Consider the following 20,666-nt stretch of genomic DNA (forward strand, 5'->3'; position numbering starts at 1 on the left):
GGATTTCGGGAACATATGGCTTTCCAGAAGTTGCTAAATTATAGTTCCCAGCATTCTTCACCACCATTGGCTATAATGGCTGCAGATCAGAGGTAATATTTAGCAGGTTCTGACCAGTTCTGGAGAACCGGTAGCGGAAATTTTGAGTAGTTCAGAGAACCGGCCAATACCACCTCTGACTGGAGATTTTATAGTATCCTTCCCCTGCCACGCCCACCAAGCCACGCCCACAGAACTGGTAGTAAAAAAAATATGAATCCCACCACTGCTGCAGATGGGAACTGTAGTTCCATAATTCTACAGGGTCTCTCTCTCTCTCTCTCTCTCTCTCTCTCTCTCTCTCCCTCCCTCCCTCCCTCTCCATCTCATGTCTCTCTCTCTCACACACACAGACAGACTGTCTGTCTCTCCCTCCCTGTCTCTTTCTCTCTCTCAGTCTCTCTCTCATACACACATACATACACAGAGAGATAGAAAGAGAGACAGTTTGTCTCTCTCTCACCCTCACCCTCCCTCTCCCTCTCATCTCTCTCTCTCTCTCACACACACACACACACACACACAGAGAGAGAGAGAGAGAGAGAGAGACTGTCTGTCTGTCTCTGTCTCTCCCTCCCTCAGTCTCTTTCTCTCTCTGTCTCTCTCACTCACTGACACACACATACAGAGAGAGAGAGAGAGAGAAAGAGACAGAGAGACAGTCTGTCTCTGTCTGTCTGTCTCTCCCTCCCTCCCTGTCTCTTTCTCTCTCTTTCTCTCTCACTCACTCACACACACACAGAGAGAGAGAGAGAGACAGAAAGAGACAAAGTATTTCTGTCTCTGTCTTTTCTCTCTCTCTCTCTCTTACACACACACATACACAAAAACACAGAGAGACAGAGTCTCTCTGTCTGTCTCTGTTTCCTTCCTCTTATCGTTTAAAATAATGCTGTTTTATATCAAGAAGCTTAAAAATCCATCATTAACTTTTACAAGAGATTCAGGGAATCCAGGGACATCCTTACACTTAGGAGTGCAATCCTCTTAATTCTTTTCCACTGGATCTTCCGGTCAGGGTTGGTGAGCATCTGGACCCCATCAGGCAGCTGACTTCACACATTCCCACTCTAAGCCTTTGGTCCTGGCCACAAATGGGCATCTCGAACTGCAAAAAGAGATCTTTGAGCCTAGAAAGAAAGTCTTGCGAAAGTCAACTTTTTCCATTTTGCTCCCTGCATAAATATTTTCCTTGGAGGGCACTTTAGTTTCTACTACGAGAATCCCATGGCAGACTCCAGGGCTGCATAACGTTCAGTGGTTTTACTGTTTTTTTCATGCAACGTCTAGTGGGGTTGTCTTTCCCCCCTCCCATTGTTATTTTTAATAATAAGAGACTCCATAAACCTCATGAGAATGAATTTTTTTTTTAAAAAAAGCATTGCATGCTAAAAACAAATAAATATGAAATATTGACGTAGAAGAAATGAAACAAAATGTTTGTCTCCATTCCGTTATCCAGTCTTGCATTTTATAAGATAATGGATAGATGTGTGTGTGTGTGTGTGTGTGTGTGTGTGTGTGTGTGTGTGTTCGTGTGCTTTGCAAATACAGCAATATATGAAAAATGCTTAGATCACTTCCCCCGTTTTCAAGCCAATGGAGTTTGAATCACGGTTGACTAAGGGCTTCCTTTTAGCTAATGCTAAAATCTAACCACAGGTGCTAAGATTTAAACCAAAAGGTTCTTTCTGGACTTGTATAATATATATATATAACCCTCCTCTACTCCTTCCAACAACAGCTTTTGCAAAATGCTGGATAAATAAGTAAATGTTGAACCCCTCCTGAACAATAGTTGGGGTTACTTACAGGTAATCTTCAATTTAACAATCATTCATTTAACAATTAGGACATTGGGGGGGAAAGTGACTTGCAACCAATCCTCGCACACAATCCTCATAGCATCCCAAAGTGAAGAGATTCCAACTGAAGAGAATGTAATTAGAAAAATATTAGACTGTGCAGAAATGAATAAGTTAACACTAGCAACCCAAGACAAGGAACAAATTGGATATTATATGATGTAGGATTTATTTTATCAATGGTTGGAAAACAAATATGGAAGTTAGAAATTAAAGAAGACTAGCGCAAAATAGTAAACATGTGGTAAGAATTAAAAATGTTAAGATGGGGAATGTTATAAGAATTAGATATATGACGCAGATTAGTATTAAGTAAGAACAGAGTATTAAAGCTAAGCAATGAATATGTATAAACTAGAATGGTTATTGCACAAGATAGTTATACCCAAATGACACACTGTTCAAATGAAAGGTGATGTTTGTATGTATAAATAAAATTTAAAAATGTAAAAAGAAAGCATCTCGACAGTCACATGATCAAAATTCAGGCACTTGGCAACCAGTGTGTATTTAATAAACAGGTAGTCCTCGACTTAGGACCATAAATGAGCCCAAAAATTTCAGCTGCTAAATGAGACATTTGTTAAGGGAACTTTGCCCCATTTTACAACTTTTCTCTGGTCTCAAGTGCTAAAATATCTCTGTAGGGCTCTGGAGATAAGTCAGTCACATCCCTCCAGAAGTACATTAATCATTTGGCATTAGAAAATACCAAAAGTACACACAGGTTTCTGGAGGTGGATGTGCAAATAATAGATCATCTTACCAAGAGAACACACACACACACAGAGTGAGGAAGGGAGGGAGGGAAAGAGAAAGAGAGAGAAACTAATATAAAATTAAAAAAGAAAAAGCTAAAAGTACAAACAAAAAACAAAAAACCACAACCCACCCAGAAATAAGGAAAACAAAAATAGAGAAGAGATTCCAAGATTCAAAAATTCCTCCCTTTTTACAACCCTGTAATCCAGGGTGACTGAATGGAGCTGAACATTTGCAGGCCGGATGCCCTTCCTGACACCACATGGAGTTCACAGTAGATATTTTTTTTTCCTTTGTGCTCCAGAAGAGAGAAACATCTTCCACTACCCAGGACTGAACTCTCAACCTTCTGAGTGGGAGGCGAGAGTCTTCACCACAGGGGCCACCAGACAGCTCAGATCCAAGGACTCAAAGAGATTCTGATATTCTTCACTGCAGTTACAAATGTATTTTGTATATATACATATATGTATATATTATACGTATACTGTATACATATATATGTGTGTGTGTGTGTGTGTGTATAAACTTTTATTAAAACGTTTTAAAAGGAAGATAAACACGAATACAAGCTAATAAAAAGTATGGGAGGAAAAAGAAAGGAATAAAAAAAAGTTAGTGAAAACACAAAAAATGTGATAAAATAGAAAAGAAAGGGGGGAAAAAATGAGCGTTCCTCTTTCCTGCACACACCTGCCTTCAAGTATGAATTCCTAGCCTCCGGGCATGTCAAGAGGCTGAGTCAGAGGCTCTTTTGCCACGCCTGATTTAGAATCTGGGACAGCTTACCTTTTCTCAAGAAGACGGTGGGCCAGAAGGATGCCGTTATTAGTTAAAAAGGGTTATTTATTTAGAACTCAAACAACGTGGCTCCGGGTGGCAGACAACATCACGAAACAAAGTTTTTAAAAAAATTAAAATAATAATAAAATAATAATAATAAAGGCAACAAAATAAAAAAGGAAACTGCTTAGCACCAAAGCTAAAAGTGTGCAGGGCAGGTGAGCTCTTCCACCTCAGGTGAGGAGGGAGAGCCTGCATTTTGCACATGCTCTATAAAACCCTGGGCCTGCTGGCCTTGGTTGTTGTATGCAAATTTTGGCATACTAAAGCAGTGTTTCTCAGCATAGGCAGGGCTGGGCCTGCTGGGGGTTCGCAGGAGTTCGGTGCAGTTCGGAAAACCCCCAAATCCCACTCCTGGATGGCCCTGCCCACCCTGCCCCTCCCAGGAGTCCCCACAAGGTCCGTTTTGAGGTGAAAATTGGGCCTCCTGGAAGTTCGGGAAGGCCAGAAATGGGCCTGTTTCTGGTTTCTAAGAGAGCCTCCGGAGCCTGGTGAGGCCATTTTCGCCCTCCCGGAGGCTCAAGAAAAGCCTCCTGAGCCCGGGAGGGCAAAAATGCCACACACCCCGCCCGTGGTGGTGCAGGAGGCCGACTAGGCCACGCCAACCATGGTCACGCCCTCCCAGCAACTGGGCAGAGAACCCCTTGCTAAAATTTTTGAAGCCCACCCCTGAGCATAGGTGAACTTCAACTCCCAGAATTCCCTACCCAACACCTCCAGAATCCTAGGGAGGTATTTTGCCACATGAGGAGAGAAACAACCTTCTTCCTTTCTTTCTAATGCACAAAAATTACCACACACACACACACACACAATTTGTGGACACCTCTTCCATAAAATTAGTGACATGGGCTGGCCAGTTGAGTTTTGCGCACTCTGCAAAAGAGCATTTTTGATGAGTTTGTAGTTCGACAACCCATCATGTGAGCGCAGCCTTAGACAAGGTCACAAGTGTGAATGTTGACAACCACTCTTCCACAATCTCTTTGAAATGTACAGCAATATCGAGTGCCACAGAGAACCCTGCCCAGTGCCCAACGCTAATCTTTCATTTAAGCTTCTCTTCAATATCCTTTTTTTTTTTAAAGGCAATTGTGATCTCCCGAAATGAGTTTCATTCCAGGCCTTTCAAACAACTAAACCAGGAGTCTTCAAACTTGGCAATTTTTAAGACTTGTGGATCTCAACTCATGGCTGGGGAATTCTGGGAGATCTTGAGACGGACCTGAGATATACAGGTAGTACTTTAGATCAGGGGTCTCCAACCTTGGCAACTTTTAAGGCTTGTGGACTTCAACTCCCAGAATTCCCCAGTTCACTTGGCAACGTTTAAGGCTTGTGGACTTCAACTCCCAGAATTCCCCAGTTCACAAGTCTTAAAAGTTGCTAAGTTTGGAGATTCCTGGTTTAGTGGTTAAGGCTAGAAACGCAGAGACTGTGAGGTCTAATCCCCTGTTAGGCATGAAAGCTTACTGGGTGGGTGACTTTATAAAGGTTATACAGATTAACAGAGCTGGAAGGGTCATCTAGTCCAACCCCCTGTCCAAGCGGGAGACCCTACACCATTTCTGACAGATGGCAGTCCAATCTCTTCTTGAAAGTCTCAAGTGATGAAGCTCCCACAACTTCCAAGGGCAACTTCTGTTCCGTTGGTTGATTGTTCTCAATGTTAGAAAAGTTTCTCCTTATTTCCAGGTTGAATCTCTCCTTGTTCCATTTCCATCCATTTGGGCCAGCTCAACCCATCTCACAGGGTTGTTGTTGCAGGGCAATAGGAGGAAGAGTGAACATCAGTTATGTCGGCCACCTTGAGTTATTTCTAAAAAATAATAATAACAATAATAAAGGCAAGGGAACCAATCATCACCAGCATGAAGAAATCCCAGTTTGTTGCCGACAGACAGCCCTGCATTCTTAACGCCCGCAGTGCAAAACACGTTAAACAAACCGAGGGGGAAAAAAAATCTTTGGCACCTGCTTTAGAAGTTGCCAAGGTTGGGAAACACCGCACTGAGGACTAGCCGCTTCTGCAAGCGAGGATGGTTTCCAGCGGAAAGAACGCCGTGTGCCTGCAACCGAGAGCTGACGGGGCCGCGAAGTGAAGTTTTCATCACTTCCCCGTTCTTCTTCCCGTCCCCTTCATTCCACCGCCGCTGCGTCACTCTCCGAAACTTCTCTAAAAAGAGGGACGCAAGTGATGCCCGGGGTGGAGCCAGGCCAGCTGGAGGAAGGAGGGAGGGGGGTTGGATTTCAAACATAAGCAGAGCGCCAGAAGGAAGGAACCGCAGAGCCTAAGTTTTTTTTTTCCTCCCCCTCCGACTGCAAGAATTGCTCCAGGATCCACTCGCTTTGCGGATTACCAGCTCGCTCCTACGCCGCCGCCCCGGATCCCGTTCAGCATCCTGAATCCATGAAGTGCTTTTGGACCGGCGTTTTGTTCTCCTTGGTGGCGACAGACGGTAAAAAGCAAAAAAAGAAGAGTGGGGAGGGGGCAGAGGTAAAAGAGAGGAGGGAGGGAGGAAGGAGAGAGAGGGGAGAGAGAAAGAAAGAAAGAAAGAGAAAAGAAGGAAGGAAGGAGAGAGAGAGAAGGAAAGAGAGAGAGAAGAAAGGAGGGAGGGAGGAGAGAGGGAGAGAGAGAAAGAGAGAGAGAGAAAGAAGGAAGGAAGGAAGGAGAGAGAGAGAAGGAAAGAGAGAGAGAAGAAAGGGAAGGAGAGAGGGAGAGAGAGAAAGAAAGAGAGAGAGAGAGAAGGAAGGAAGTAAGGAGAGAGAAGGAAAGAGAGAGAAGAAGGAGGAGGGAGGGAGAGGGAGAGAGAGAGAGAGAAAGAGAGAAAGAGGGAAGGAAGGCGAGAGAGAGAGAAGGAAAGAGAGAAAGGGGAGGAGAGAGGAGAGAGAGAGAAAGAGAAAGAAAGAGAGAGAGAGAGAAAGAAGGAAATAAGGAGAGAGAAGGAAAGAGAGAGAGAGAGGAAAGGAGGGAGGGAGGAGAGAGAGGGAAAGAGAAAGAGAGAGAGAGAAGAAAGGAAGGAGAGAGAAGGAGAGAAAGAAAGAGAGAGAGAAAAGAAAGGGAGGGAGGGAGGAAGGAAAGAGAAAGAGAAAGAAAGAGAGAGAAAGAAGGAAGGAGAGAGAGAGAAAAGAGAGAGAAGGAAGAGAGGGAGGGAGAGAGAGAGAGAAAGAGAGAATTAAATAGTGGAATGGGTGGCAGTTGGATGCGAATGATTTTGTGTATTGTCTTTTGTCTAAAGGGCTGTTAAATGAAAGTTGTTCTTCGGAGCTCCCAAATGAGTTTCGCACTGGAGTTTTCAAAGTTTGGTTCTTTTATGATCGGTTGCGGGTGGGTGGGGGGAATCGATCCGGCTGATTTCAGAGCAGGTCGCAAGCAGGAGAGAAAGAAGCAGAATTGTAGTTTTTCCTACCCCCCCCCCCCTCTTTTTATTCTCAATAGGAAGTCATGCCTCATGGTTACAGTTTGAGTTTGGGCTGCAGAAATGCAGATGATCACCAGAGGCAACTGGCACTTTGGAGTCTTGTGGCTGCCCCCAGCTGCTGTTGAGATTATGGCAGGTGGAAGAAAAGTTTTGTTTTCTAATCTTGAGACCAGAAGTCTTGAGCAGAGGCACTGGGGGAAAATGACTCTAACCCTGAAATCTTAGGCTTTTATAAGATGCCTGGTTTATTTAATTTTTTTTTAAAATCATGAACAACCCAAAGGCAAATCAAGCACGGATCGATTTGCTTGTTTAGGGACAATGCAAAAGGTAAAAATTAGCAACTAAAAATAATGGCTTGCTCACTTCCTCACTTTCCCCTGCAAGTTATGGGTGGCTAGAAAATTTGAAACCTTGACAATTTTAAGAGATGCGGACTTCAACTCCCAGAATTCCCCAACAAGAGTGGCTGAAAACCAGTAAAACTCTGATCCTGGAGCATTTTCAAAGATGGAAAATATTTATGAATTTCAATCTGTCTGATAATCCCAGAAACAAGGACTGCAGTTACAGCTTTGTGCAGTAGTATATTTTAAAAAATGGATCCCAGCCTCCTGAATTCCTTTGCAGATTTAGAGGCCTGTAAAGCAGTAAGGCCAAATATTTTTGTGCTTGTGTTTTTGTTTTTTTAATGTGGTTGGCACTGTGGACATTACTGTCCAGGGTTATCAGTAGCAAACTGGCATTTCTTCAAGAGAATGGAACTTGCATCATAAAATCACAATGCAAATTCCACTCCTTAAATACTTATGTAAGACATCATGAAAATGGGATGATAGGAGCTGAATAGGTACCATGACACTGTAATGCCTATTTCATTGTTTGCTGATCTCCCTTTCCATGCTTGCCCACCTAAGGAATAAAAAAGTGTCTTAATTTTTTTTAAAGCACCCATTTCAACCCTACCACCACATACATTCATTTCGGACCTGCCCTCTTTTGCAACGTGGTTCTCAATAGACCATACATAGCTTAGATTAGAAGAATTCCTGGCTTAGTGTGTTCCACCAATTATGATTTCTTGAACTGGCCACAGTTCAACAAACCCATGGCTTACATAAACGGAGGAGCATACATCTGAGGAAGATGCGCAGTTAAGAATGGGCAATTAAGAAGTATGAAAAATAAAAGGAAGGGAAGGGAAGGAAGGGGAAGGAAGGAAGGAAGGGAAGGGAAGGGAAGGAAGGAAGGAAGGAAGGAAGGAAGGAAGGAAGGAAGGAAGGAAGGAAGGAAGGAAGGAAGGAAGGAAGGAAGGAAGGAAGGAAGGAAGGAAAAAAAGGAAGAAAGGAAAGGAAAAGAAGAAAGGAAGGAAGAGGAAAAAGAAGAAGGAAGGAAAGAAAGGAAGGAAAGGGAAAAGAAGGAAGTAAACAAAGGAAGGAAGAAGGGAAAGGGAAAAGGAAGGAAGGAAGGGAAGGAAGGAAGGAAAGGAAAAGAAGGAAGGAAGGAAAGGGAAAAGAAGGAAGGAAGGAAAGAAGGAAGGAGGAAGAAAAAGGGTAAAGAAGGAAGGAGGAAGGAAAAGGGTAAAGAAAGAAGGAAGGAAGGAGGAAAAAGGAAAAGAAGGAAGGAGAAAAAGAGAAAAGAAGGAAGGAAGGAAGGAGGAAGGAACAGGGAAAAGGAAGGAAGGAAGGAAGGAAGGAAGGAAGGAAGGAAGGAAGGAAGGAAGGAAGGAAGGAAGGAAGGAAGGAAGGAAATAAATAGTTCCTGTAGAGAAGTCTGTTCCCAATATCCCTGTTTTACAGAGGCCTTCTGCAGATAGTCCTCGATTTACAAAAATTTGTTAGCAACCATTTGAAGTTACAATGCCACTGAAAAAGGGGGCTTACAATCGGTCATCACACTTATGGCCATTGCAATATCTCCTGGTCCCGTGATTTGGTCGTTTGGCAAATGGCATGCATTTATAAGGTTTGCCGCATGGGGCTGCATCAGGTGATCATCATTTGTGACTTTCCCAACCCAGTCACAAGCAAAAGCCATCAGGGCAAGCAGGCAATCCAGAGGTCCTCGAACTTGACAGCTTTAAGACTTATGGCCTCCAACTCCCAGAATTCCTCCTCCAGTCACGTTAGCTCAGGAATTCTGGGAGTTGAAGTCCACAAGTCTTAAACTTGCCAAGTTTGAAGACCCTTGCTCTAAACAGCCCTATGTTTCACTTAACAACTGCACCAATTGTAGCTGTAAGCTGAGGCCTACCTGTTGCCCCCTGCTTTACTAATGGCTTCCCTTTCAACTTCTTCTAATAGTTGTTGCCCTTCAATGCTACTCCTGTAACGGGAACAGCGACTGCTGGGATATGGAAACATGTAAAGAGCACCAGCAGATGTGCAAAACCACCGTTATGACCATAATAAGTCGTAAGTTTTGGGGAGGGAGAAAGGGAGGGCGTGATAGGGGAAAGAGGGTGATGGGAGAGAAAGCGTGAGTGGCCCATGGCTGATCCAGGCTGCATTTTATTTATTTATTCATTTGGAAATTTATACTGCCGTCTAATCACACATGGCGACTCAAGGCGGCTTCTGCCTGAGAAAATCCTTCGTTGGAGAATGTGATTGACGACAACGTGCTTCATTGGAGAATCTGATTTATGATACACCCAGGGGGGAGGTGGGGAACAGGGTCACAGGTGACTGTGAATTATGTATGCCAGACTGGCTTCATTTAGGTTAACGCCCGGCATGTTGATTAGGGGACTGGAGGCCAAAACATACGATGAACGGGTACAGGAACTGGACTTGGCTAGTCTAAGGAAGAGAAGGACCAGGGGAGACATGATAGCAGTCTTCCAATATTTGAGGGGCTGCCACAGAGAGGAGGAAGGGGTCAAGCTGTTTTCCAAAGCACCTGTAGGCCAGACAAGGAATAATGGATGGAAACTGATCAAGGAGAGATTCAACCTAGAAATAAGGAGAAATTTTCTGACAGTGAGAATGGAACAGAGGTTGCCTTCAGAAGTTGTGGGAGCTTCATCACTGGAAGCTTTCAAGAGGAGACTGGACTGCCATCCGTCAGAAATGGTGTAGGGTCTCCTGCTTGTAGAGTAGAGTAGAGTAGAGTAGAGTAGAGTAGAGTAGAATAGAGTAGAATAGAATAGAATAGAATAGAATAGAATAGAATAGAATAGAATAGAATAGAATAGAATAGTTTATTGGAAAGAATGATTGGACAGAATAGAATTGTCTTTGGTGCATAAGATCTCATTGAATAAAAGAATGATAAAAGATACATTCATTCATAGAGTAGATTAGAGTACACAGTAGGAGTAGAGTCTTTGGTGAGTAGAGATCTCATTGTAGAGTAAAGTGATAAATATAGAATAGAATAGAATAGAATAGAATAGAATAGAATTAGAACAGAACAGAATAGAATAGAATAGAATAGAATAGAACAGAACAGAATAGAATAGAATAGAATAGAATAGAATAGAATAGAATAGAATAGAATAGACTTCTTTGTTGGCCGAGTGTGATTAGATATACAAGGAATTTGTTTCCAGTGCATAAACTCTTAATGTACATACAACAATAGTGATAAGCAACAAAGTTATAGTCATAAGAAGATGAGGAGATAGGGAAGAGGAGAATAATGATGGTAATACTGCCTTTTTAGATAGTTTGACAGTGTTGTGGGAATCAGTTGTTTAGCAGAGTGATGGCATGCAGGGAAAAACCCGTCCTTTTTTCTAGTTGTTCTGACACGCAGTGCCCTATAGTGTCATTTTCCACGTTGTCAAGGGAAGGATAGGAAGAATCCCCATTAAAAACCGAGAGCCGATTTGTACGTACGAGCTCAGGAACCTGCCATGACGGCCGTTGTGTCTCTGCCTTTCTCTTCCTCCGTTGTCCTGCAGGACCCAAGATCTCCACCTACTTCCTCAAGGGCTGTGACATCAGTGGAAAGACTAATAATTCCATCTCACACCTTCTGGGCCATCGGCTGGTGTTTTTGGCAGAGGAATTTTGTGAAACCGACCTGTGCAACAGTGACGTACCGAAGGAAATACCCAGAAGTACATATTTGAGCGCGTAGGAGTTTTATTCAGGGACTGATACCTGCATGACTTCAAATATCCCATTAAATGAGTCTTCGCTTGTTCTATTCAAGAGTCTGCAACCTTGGCAACTTTAAGGCCTGTGGACTTCAACTCCCAAAGCTGGCTGAGGAATTCTGGGAATTGAAGTCTACAAGTCTTCAAGTTGCCAAGATCGGAGACCCCTACTATAGATAGTCTTTGACAACCACCATAATTGGGACCCAGATTTCTGTTGCTAGGCTGTTACATGGCTGGCTGGGGAATTCTGGGAGTTGAAGTTCATCCATCTTAAAGTTGCCACAACGAAGAAACACAGATGTAAACACAGATCCCAAAGGGCAACTAGTTTCCCCCCCTCCCCTTTAAAACATTTTGCTTCTTATTGAAGAAGCTTCTTCGGTTCTTTTTCAAGGAAACAAAACTAAGAAAGTCCCCCAGTTGCCCTTTGGAAAAAGTGTCTTTGGGACATCCATGAGCTGAGTGCTTGGGAATCTCCATGGATTGAAGTACAGTTTCACGAACAGTCCTAAAAAATGCTTCTTGGGGTTTTGTACGTGCCGTGATGCCTAGAGACTCTGACATAATGATGCTTGAACAGAGTCCGAAGTGTGGCCTGGGTTGCTACACATCCTCTTCACTGTTTTCCTTGTTACCTTCCGGGAGGAAGCTTCGTGGTATCCGAAGGAGAACATCTAGATTCAGTCACAGTATTGTTCCTCTTTTAACAACCCCATAATCCCTTGCAGGGTGGAGTCTGGGCAACCGAATGGAGCTGAATGTTTACTGGCTGGATGCCCTTCCTGTTGCCAATGCAGAGTTTTGTTCAGCAGATATGGTCCTCATTGTGCCCAGAGAGAGAAATATCTGCCTATACCTAGGATCGAACTCACAGCCTCCTGATTGTGAAGAAAGAGCTGGGTGCGGTGACCTAGAGGTGGTGTGTGTGTGTGTGTGTACCTACCTATATACATACATACACACACATGCACATATATATACACAAACATATATAGGTGTGTGTGTGTGTGTGCGCGCGCACACACACACACACACACACACACACATATATATATATATATATATATATATATATATATATATATATATATACATATACATATACATATATATATATATATATATATATATATATATATATATATATAGTTCTTTAAAGTTGTATTTATATATGGATCTGAGGTTCTCGTATTTGTATGTGGATCTATTTATTTTTCTCCCACGTAAGATTGGAAGTATGTAGGCGTTTGATGAAGTCTCATTCATCATCTTCAGGCTTGTGTCTTCAGCTTTGTGCTTCTCAGAGTAAGCACAAAGAGTAAGCTTCTCAGAGTAAGCACTGCTTCTCAGAGTAAGTACTCTGAGAAGCACAAAGCTGAAGACACAAGCCTGAAGATGATGAATGAGACTTCGTCGAAACGTCACCTAGATACTTCCAATCTTACGCGGGAGAAAACCCGAATAACCAAAGATCCACATATATACATATACATATACATACACATATGTATATTGCATGTGTATATGCATGTTATGTATGGGTTTGGGTAGATAGATACTTTCTCTTGAGAGCAGGCAATAGAATTTCATTTTTAATGTGGGCCACTGTGCTCACACACAAAAAATGACAATAGAAGTTATCTATCTTATCCATAATAATCATGATTTAATGTATGCAAGCATATACAAAGACTCATTCACTGTTTCAATGGTTTGCTGTTTTTCTCCTTGGCAGTGATGGATATGATCCGTGTCCGAGGCCATAACGAAAACCTCCAGAATTGCTACTCTTGTACAGCTGCTGATAACACTTGTAACAACTCCAGTCTCAAACTGATGCGTTGTTTCTGGCCTCAGGACAAGTGCATAGATATTACCTCCTTGACGGATCCAGAAGGTGAGTCCCTGCCTTCTTCTGATGCACAATTTATTGGCCGCTTCTTCCTCCGATGTCTTTGTTTCAGACAGGAAGCTAACTTTCATTTCAAATCTTACTCCCAGAGCTCTCCTGGGTAATTCAAGCATCGTGTGTTTGCATATTAAATGTGTCTAGAAATTTAACAAAACCTCTAGCTCTAAAAGAGTGATCTGAGGGCAGCCATTTTAAACAAATGCAATCGATATAGTAATAGAATAGAATTCTTCATGGGCCAAGTATGATTGGCCACACAAGGAATTTGTCTTGGTGCAAATGCTCTCAGTGTACATAAAAGAAAAGATACATTTGTCAAGAGTCAAGAATCATAAGGTACAACACTTAATAATAGTAGTAGGGTACAATAAGCAATCAAATCATACTAGGAAACAGTCAATATAAATCGTAAGCATACAAGCCACAAAGTTACAGCAGTCACAAGTGGGAGAGGATGGGTGATAAGGAGTGATGAGAAGATTTATAGTAATAGTAGTGCAGACTGTGTAAATAGTTGGACAGCGTTGGGGAAATTATTTGTTTAGCAGAGTGATGATATTCAGGAAAAAACTGTCCTTGTGTCTAGTTGTTCTGGTGTGCAGTGCTCTGTAGCGTCGTTTTGAGGGAAGGAGTTGAAACAGTTTATGTCCGGGATGTGAGGGGTCTGTAAATATTTTCACAGCCCTCTTTTTGACTCTTGCAGTATACAGATCCTATATAATTTATTTATATAGGATTTAATAAATAAAAAAAACACACAGGAAGCCCTTATGACCACAGCAAAGCCCAAATCTTTTGTTGCTAAACAAAATAGTTGTCACGTGGATTTTACCCCATTTTACAACCTTTCTTGCTATAATTGTTAAGCGAATGACTGGAGTTGTTACATTAGCAAGACGGTTGTTTAAGTGAATCTAGCTTCCTCATAGACTTTGTTCGTCAGGAGGTTGCAAAAGAGGATCAATAACCCCAGGACATAAATGTGAATCAATTGCCAAGCACCTGAATTTTGATCACATGACCATGGGGGTGCTGGAATGATTGTAAGTGTGAAAAACGAGCATAAGTCACTTTTTTCAGTGCCCTTGTAACTTCGAACAGTCACTAAATGGTTGTAAGTGGTTGTAAGTCAAGGACTACTATAATTGTAACTTTGAACAGTCACTAAATGGTTGTAAAATGGTTGTAAGTCAAGGACTATCTATAATTTATGACAGACCTAGCTTTGTCAATCCATTCATTTCAGTACATATGGCAGGAAAGCAGAGATCAACCTAAGATTTAGACATTTAGATCCGGGAAATAAATAAATGCATACATGTATATATAACTATACATTTTTTTTAATTGATCAAAATGCTTTTGTATTCATTATCTCTAAGATTTATTTATTCATTGAATTTATATAGCTGCCTTTCTCACTTTTACATGACTCTAGTAAATAAAACAAATAAAATACACAATAGAAAAATAGAAATAAAATAGGTAGCAGTCAGCATTATCCAATCATGCATCCACATAGCCAGTTTTCTACAATCCATGTTTCTCAACCTTGGCTCTTGGCTGGGGAATTCTGGGAATTGAAGTCCATGCAGCTTCAAGGAGCCAATGTTGAGAAATCCTGGTCTAAACACAGACGATGCAAAATATATTTAAGCAGGATTCGCCTTACTCAGAAAGCTACAAAACTGACCAAAATTAAAACTAATCAGACTTTGTATGTTTGTAAGTGGAGTTGTTGTAATTAACCAAATTAAAGGAATGTGTTCAGGCAAAAACGTATTTAGGGATCTCTGTGAAGCTCCAATTTGTAGTAACCTTTAGAACATTTCAATTTCCCAGTAGTATAAAAGATGGCAAATGGTGCAGCATTCACCCCTACCCACTCTGCCAAATAAATATACTGTATATAATTAGCATTTAACTCCCCCATTCTCAGAACTGTGTGATGTCTGCTAAGACGATGAAACAGCTCACAGCCAGCACTATTGTGCCAAATAATAAAGTCATTTTTTGCCCTCTGTATGCGGGGATTAAAAATTAGCATTTCACTCCCCCGTTCTCAAAACTGTAGTGTTTTGTTTGGGTCCAATGGGTTCTAGTAAGAAGTTGGACCAACTCTCACAGCTTTACTATGCAAAATAATACAGTCAATATTGACTGTATTATTTTGCATAGTAAAGCTATTTTGCGTAGTAAAGCATAGTAAAGCTATATTTTGACTGTATTATTATTTGATTGTATTATTATTATTGATTGTATTATTGTTACACACGCACACACACACACACGGACTTCAATTTGGCTGGGGAATTCTGGGAATTGAAGTCTGCTAGGCTTAAAGTTGCCAAGGTAGGAGACCTCTGGTTTAGAGCAGTGTTTCTCAATGTTCTCCATTTTAAGACACATGGACTTCAGTTCCCAGAATTCCCCAGGCAGCATGTGGAATTTTTAGAAGATCCCTTTGAATTCTTATGAATGATTAAGGATCCCAAAGAGCTTTGGTTTATGTGGGTTATATCGATTAATATGTACTACATTAGAAATTAAGCCTGAGAATGGTTATAATAATTATTTATTTGACTCTGTGGTTCCCCTGAAAGGATCTTGGGGATCTCCAGAGTACATTTGGAGAAATCCTGGTCTGGAGGTCTGTGGGGATTCGTCCAGGCCACGGTTGTCCCAAAGTGCTTTTCAAAGGAGGTGGGGAGTCCAGTTGCCTTTTGAGAAGTTCCTTTGGGACCAGCAACTCTAAGGAGAAATTTCCTGACAGTGAGAACAATTAACCAACCGGTGAAACAGCTTGCCTTCAGAAGTTGTTGCTGCCCCAATAACTGGAGGTTTTTAAGAAGAGATTAGACAACTGTTTGTGTGAAATGGTATAGGGTCTCCTGCTTGAGCCAGGGGTTGGACTAGAAGACCTTCGGGGTCCCTCCCAAATCTGTTATCCTGTTGTTCTGTTAGGGAATCTCAACTCATGGAACAGGGTGCCCCCTGGAGGCCAAAAACACATTTACATCATTGCTTTTCCCTCCCGCTGGTAGAATTTCCCACGGATCAAGAACGTATCAAGGGCTGTGGCCAGCTTTCCCACTGCCAGGATACTCTGGGCTTCCAAAACCACAAGAGTTTCTACACGGTGAAGTGTTGTAACTCCAGCTGGTGTAACAATGATGTGCAAGGTAGGTCATCACACAACATGGTTTTAGAGCTGTAAAAAGAGGCCTGCAGAAAAAAGAATAGCCATCCCCAAATGTTAGTTTGATGACCTTCAATCATGGTCAGTCCCCATTCACCTCCTGTGGGCTGAGCTTAGCCCCCTCTTGGCATGAAAGCCATGGTGAAGACACCCATCATGGCATCCTTTGCAGGGTGATGTAACGCTACATCTGAGGTCAAAGACATGGATACAAATACATGGGAATATCCATGCTTTCAATCCATGTTTTAAAAACCATTTTATACTATGGATTTTCCTGATCTTGCTAGTTCATTTTCCTTTCTGTATAAATCTTCCTGGGTGCACAGTCACCAAGTACCATATTGGAAGTGATGCCCAGGGGAAAAAAGAGAGAATTACAGAGTTTCTAAGTTTTTTTTTCCCTTGAAAACATTTCATTTCTTATCCAAGAGGCTTCTTCAGTTCTAACTGACTGGTGGAGGACGGAAGGATTTGCAAAGAATATAAATATCTTGAACCAGTCAGTTAAAACCAAAGAAGCTTCTTGGATGAGAAGCAAAATGTTTTCAAAGAAAAGGGAAAAAAAACCCAAGGAAGTCCAGTTGCCCTTTGGGGCATGTTGTGTTGTACATACCCAACAAGTTATGAATATTCCATTATCATGGACAACAACCCTTTGCTTAATGCAGTAAGGGAACCAATTCACAGAGATTGCTTCTCTTTGCAGATTATAAGTGGGCTTCCTTGCCCTTGAATGGCCTTACGTGCCACAGCTGCGAAGGAGACACTACTCAAGGTTGTGCCCCGAATAATATCACAACGGTACAATGCCGAGGGCCCATGACCAAATGCTTGGAAGCCTCAGGGATCCACGGTGAGTCATTAGTTGCAAATTCCTCTTACTTGCTCGTTCTCTGATGTGGTTGAACGTTAATCTGCAGAGTGAGCACAAGGAGAAAGATTTGGAAATAAATCTGCAGAAATTGTGAACCTACTTCAAATGGACTAAGAGTTTCAAGCAGGCTTCAGAGTTGCGTGGAAACTCTGTCTTTCTCAACAATCCAGACCCTTTTGGACCATGTCCTGGTGGACAATGAGAATTTTCTGAATCTGCCAATTTATCAGCGTGGTATTTGCCAATGTTTCTAAACTTTGGCAAGTTGAAGATGTGTGGGCTTCAATTCCCAGAATTCCCCAGAATTCTGGGAGTTGAAGTCCACACTTGCCAAGGTTAAGAAACCCTGGTGTATGAAGTCCACCTTCCCTTAAGTTCTGAGAGCAGAGAGAGATGGTTGTCAGTCATGTGCAATTCTGACAGATTCCATGTATCTGTTCCTTTAACCATTGAATGAGTTACAGATGAATAGTCATCTGAAGAGCAAAAATTCATGACTTCAGTTTAAGAGTTTAAAAGCACCAAAACAGCATTTCTCAACCACGGCAACTTGGGTGGACTTCAACATGCTGTCCGGAGAATTCTGGGAGTTGAAGTCCATCCATCTTAAAGTTGGCTGGCTGGAGAATTCTGAGAGTTGAAGTCCACTCATCTTCAAGTTGCCATGGTTGAGAAAAGCTGCCCTAGAATAACTTCTGGATATCTATATTCAACCAGTCCCATACTGGATGAAACTGGTTCTGTAGTGTCTGCCTCCTTGTGGTCAGCAGAACTGGGGGCATGGCATAATGTAACATCTGCCCTCGAGAGCTTAAGAGAAAATGAACTGAACATACCAAGGGTCTTCAAACTTGACAGCTTTAAGACTTGTGGACTTCAACTCCCAGAATTCTTCTTCCAGTCATGTTAGCTCAGGAATGCTGGGAGTTGAAGTCCACAAGTCTTAAACTTGCCAAGTTTGAAGACCCTTGTTGAGATACCTTCTGCTTACTACATTATTTTATAAGACTGCATCCTTCCATGGTATGGTTCAAGTGGGAATGGAAGACTCAGTTTCTCTCTCGCTTTCTCCCTCATTCAGGCATCTCTGGGAACTATTCAGTGGTCAAAGGTTGTGCATCCCCTTCCTGGTGCGACAGTCCCTACACCTCCATCTACAAGAACCTAGGCAGCGTAGAAACCCACTGTTGTACTGGTGATCAGTGCAACAGCTTGATCATTGATGGACAGCTAAAACCATCTCCAAGGAGCCAAGCCAGCCACTTTACCTTGGCCCATCACACTATTATGTCAACGAGTCTCCTGCTTTTTATAGTTTTTCTCCTTTCTTGAGGAAGCTCCTGATCTCCAAGAGGAAGACGGACACTTACTCCAGATCTGGACCAAGTAGGACTTAGAACTAAGACTTTTTCTACTCTCCTCAATATTTAATACAGCTGGGAGCAAACGGGGCTCCTTCTGAGAGCCCCTATTTATGCAGGATGTACACCTCACACCATTAAAGAGACCACCACCACCACCACCCTACAAAACCAGGGGTGAAGAGACCATTCTTGGAGACCAAAGCAGGGGTGGGATTCAAAAATCCCAACAACCGGTTCTCTGCCTGGTTGCTGGGTGGGCGTGGCTTACCAGAACTTCCGGGAGGGCTGTTTTTCACCTTCCCCAGAGTCCGGAGGCTTCCCTCAGGCCTCTGGGAGGGTGAAAACAGCCTCCCTTGGGCTCTGGAGGCCCTCCGGAAGCCAGAAACAGGCCCGTTTCTGCATTTCCGGAAGGGCCATTTTTCGCTCTCCCACAGCCTCTGCGCGAATCCTACACTTACCCGCATCCAAAATAGGCCACGTGGAGACTCCACGTGGAGGGGTGGGGCGGGGCGAGTGGAGCCAGCTGGTCAGTTCAACTACCGGTTCAGCGAACCAGATGTAAATTTAACATCTGGTTCGCCCAAACCAGCCCAAACCGGCTGAATCCCACCCCTGGACCAAAGAGTATGTATTCCAAGCACACGTGAGCCTTCCCTCCCTTTTTCAAAATGGTCATTATCCAAGTTATCCATGCCTACTTGAGAGTATTTATTTTTCTTCACTACACATACACAGGTAGTCCTCAACTTACGACCGCAGTTGAGGCCAACGTTTCTGGTGCTAAGCAAGACGTTTGTTAAATGAGTTTTGCCCCGTTTTAGGACTTGTCTGGCCCCAGTTGTGAAGTCGATCGCCGCAGTTCTTAAGTTAGTAACATGGTGGTTAAGTCCATCTGGCTTCCCCACTGATTTTGTTTGTCAGAAGGTTGCCAAGTGGACACTTCTGGACACTGCAAGTGTCGTAAATATGAGTCAGTTGCCAATCATTCTGAATTTTGATCCTATGACCAAGTATGAAAAAATGGTCATAAGTCATTTTTTTCAGTGCCGTTGTAGCAATAGCACTTATATAACACTTTGCGGACCTCCCTAAGCGGTTTTACAGAGTCAGCCTCTTGCCCCCCAACAATCTGGGTCCTCATTTTACCCACCTTGGAAGGATGGAAGGCTGAGTCAGCCTTGAGCCTGGTGACAATCAAACTCCTGGGTTAACCTGTTATACTGCATTCTAACCACTGAGCCACCATGGCTCTTGATTGTTGTAACTTGGTTGTAACTTCGAACGTTCACTAAATGAACTGTTGTAAGTCGGGAACTATCTGTAAGATGTCCGGCAACCAGATCAGTGTGGATAGCTTGGTGAGAATTAAGGTACGTGTTGTAAAAGAAGGCTAGTGGCTAGGAAAGCTCATGATATCTTGGGTTTCTGCTCAACAGGATAGAATAGAATAACAGAGTTTGGAAGGGACCTTGGAGGTCTTCTAGTCCAACCCCCTGCTTAGGCAGGAAAACCCTATACCACTTCAGACAAAGGGTTATCCAATCTCTTCTTAAAAACTCCCTGTTTTGGAACAATGAATATAAGTCAAGATTGCTGAATTATAGCAAAAGTGCTGGACGCACATTTTGAGGGGAAATCCTTATTTTTCATAGGACACCATGAAATTTCCTATTCCTTTTATTTATATCTTCTCAATGCTATGAAGGACTCTTTTTAACTGTTTCGACTCAGGAAGATTGAGCCTTGTGGTCTTTTAAAATCTGGGTGGGGTACTCAAGAGCTATCCTTACCTTACCTACGAAGTTTGATTCATTATTGACACATAAAGAGCAGCTATTTTCCTCTTTTAGATGTTTGTTGGCAGCATGGAATGGTTTCTTCCTGTTATTTTATTATTTTATATATCTATTTATGTTAATAAAATATTTTTGTAACATTCAAAATGTATTCTTGTGGGCTTACTATATTTTAATCCAATTAACACTACAGGCGGTTGTTCCTTCTAGATGGAAGATAGGAAAGAGATTTAGATATTTCCAATAAAGATCCAATAAAGAAGAATATTTGTAGATTAGGGTTGAAATGAAGGGTCCTTGCTGCTCTCCGAGCTTGGTCATTGTCTTGCAGACATTTTATTACCCAATTAAGTAACATCATCAGTGCCAGATGGGGAAGGAGGAGGTGTGGACTTCAACTGTGCCAATATGATATTTCCAATAAAGTTATTCTTTGAGGAATCTACCTGTATGCAGTTTATTTTAGCCAGATATACAAA

At 42.3% G+C, this 20,666-nt stretch overlaps 1 protein-coding gene across 1 annotated transcript; it reads left to right on the forward strand.

The window, feature by feature from the left end:
- Positions 1-5,778: 5,778 nt before the first annotated feature.
- Positions 5,779-20,334, forward strand: LOC113421182 (urokinase plasminogen activator surface receptor-like). The gene is made up of 7 exons (XM_087971050.1): positions 5,779-5,968; positions 9,235-9,345; positions 10,839-10,997; positions 12,775-12,936; positions 15,996-16,133; positions 16,860-17,006; positions 18,109-20,334. The coding sequence occupies exons 1-7, from the start codon at positions 5,920-5,922 to the stop codon at positions 18,357-18,359; spliced, it is 1,017 nt and encodes a 338-aa protein (XP_087827176.1). The 5' UTR covers positions 5,779-5,919; the 3' UTR covers positions 18,360-20,334.
- Positions 20,335-20,666: the final 332 nt, after the last annotated feature.

The sequence above is a fragment of the Notechis scutatus genome, chromosome 8, assembly GCF_049901735.1.
Source record: "Notechis scutatus isolate UNSWTSFEM ecotype Mainland chromosome 8, rNotScu1.2, whole genome shotgun sequence".
NCBI classification, from domain to species: domain Eukaryota; kingdom Metazoa; phylum Chordata; class Lepidosauria; order Squamata; family Elapidae; genus Notechis; species Notechis scutatus.

Excerpts from the sequence above, each read along its gene's own strand:
- LOC113421182 (XM_087971050.1), top strand. The coding sequence starts at position 5,920 with ATGAAGTGCTTTTGGACCGGCGTTTTGTTCTCCTTGGTGGCGACAGAC. Across the intron at positions 5,969-9,234 it reads CTCCTTGGTGGCGACAGACG|TTGTTGCCCTTCAATGCTAC; the intron begins GTAAAAAGCAAA and ends TTCTTCTAATAG. Across the intron at positions 17,007-18,108 it reads GGAAGCCTCAGGGATCCACG|GCATCTCTGGGAACTATTCA; the intron begins GTGAGTCATTAG and ends TCCCTCATTCAG.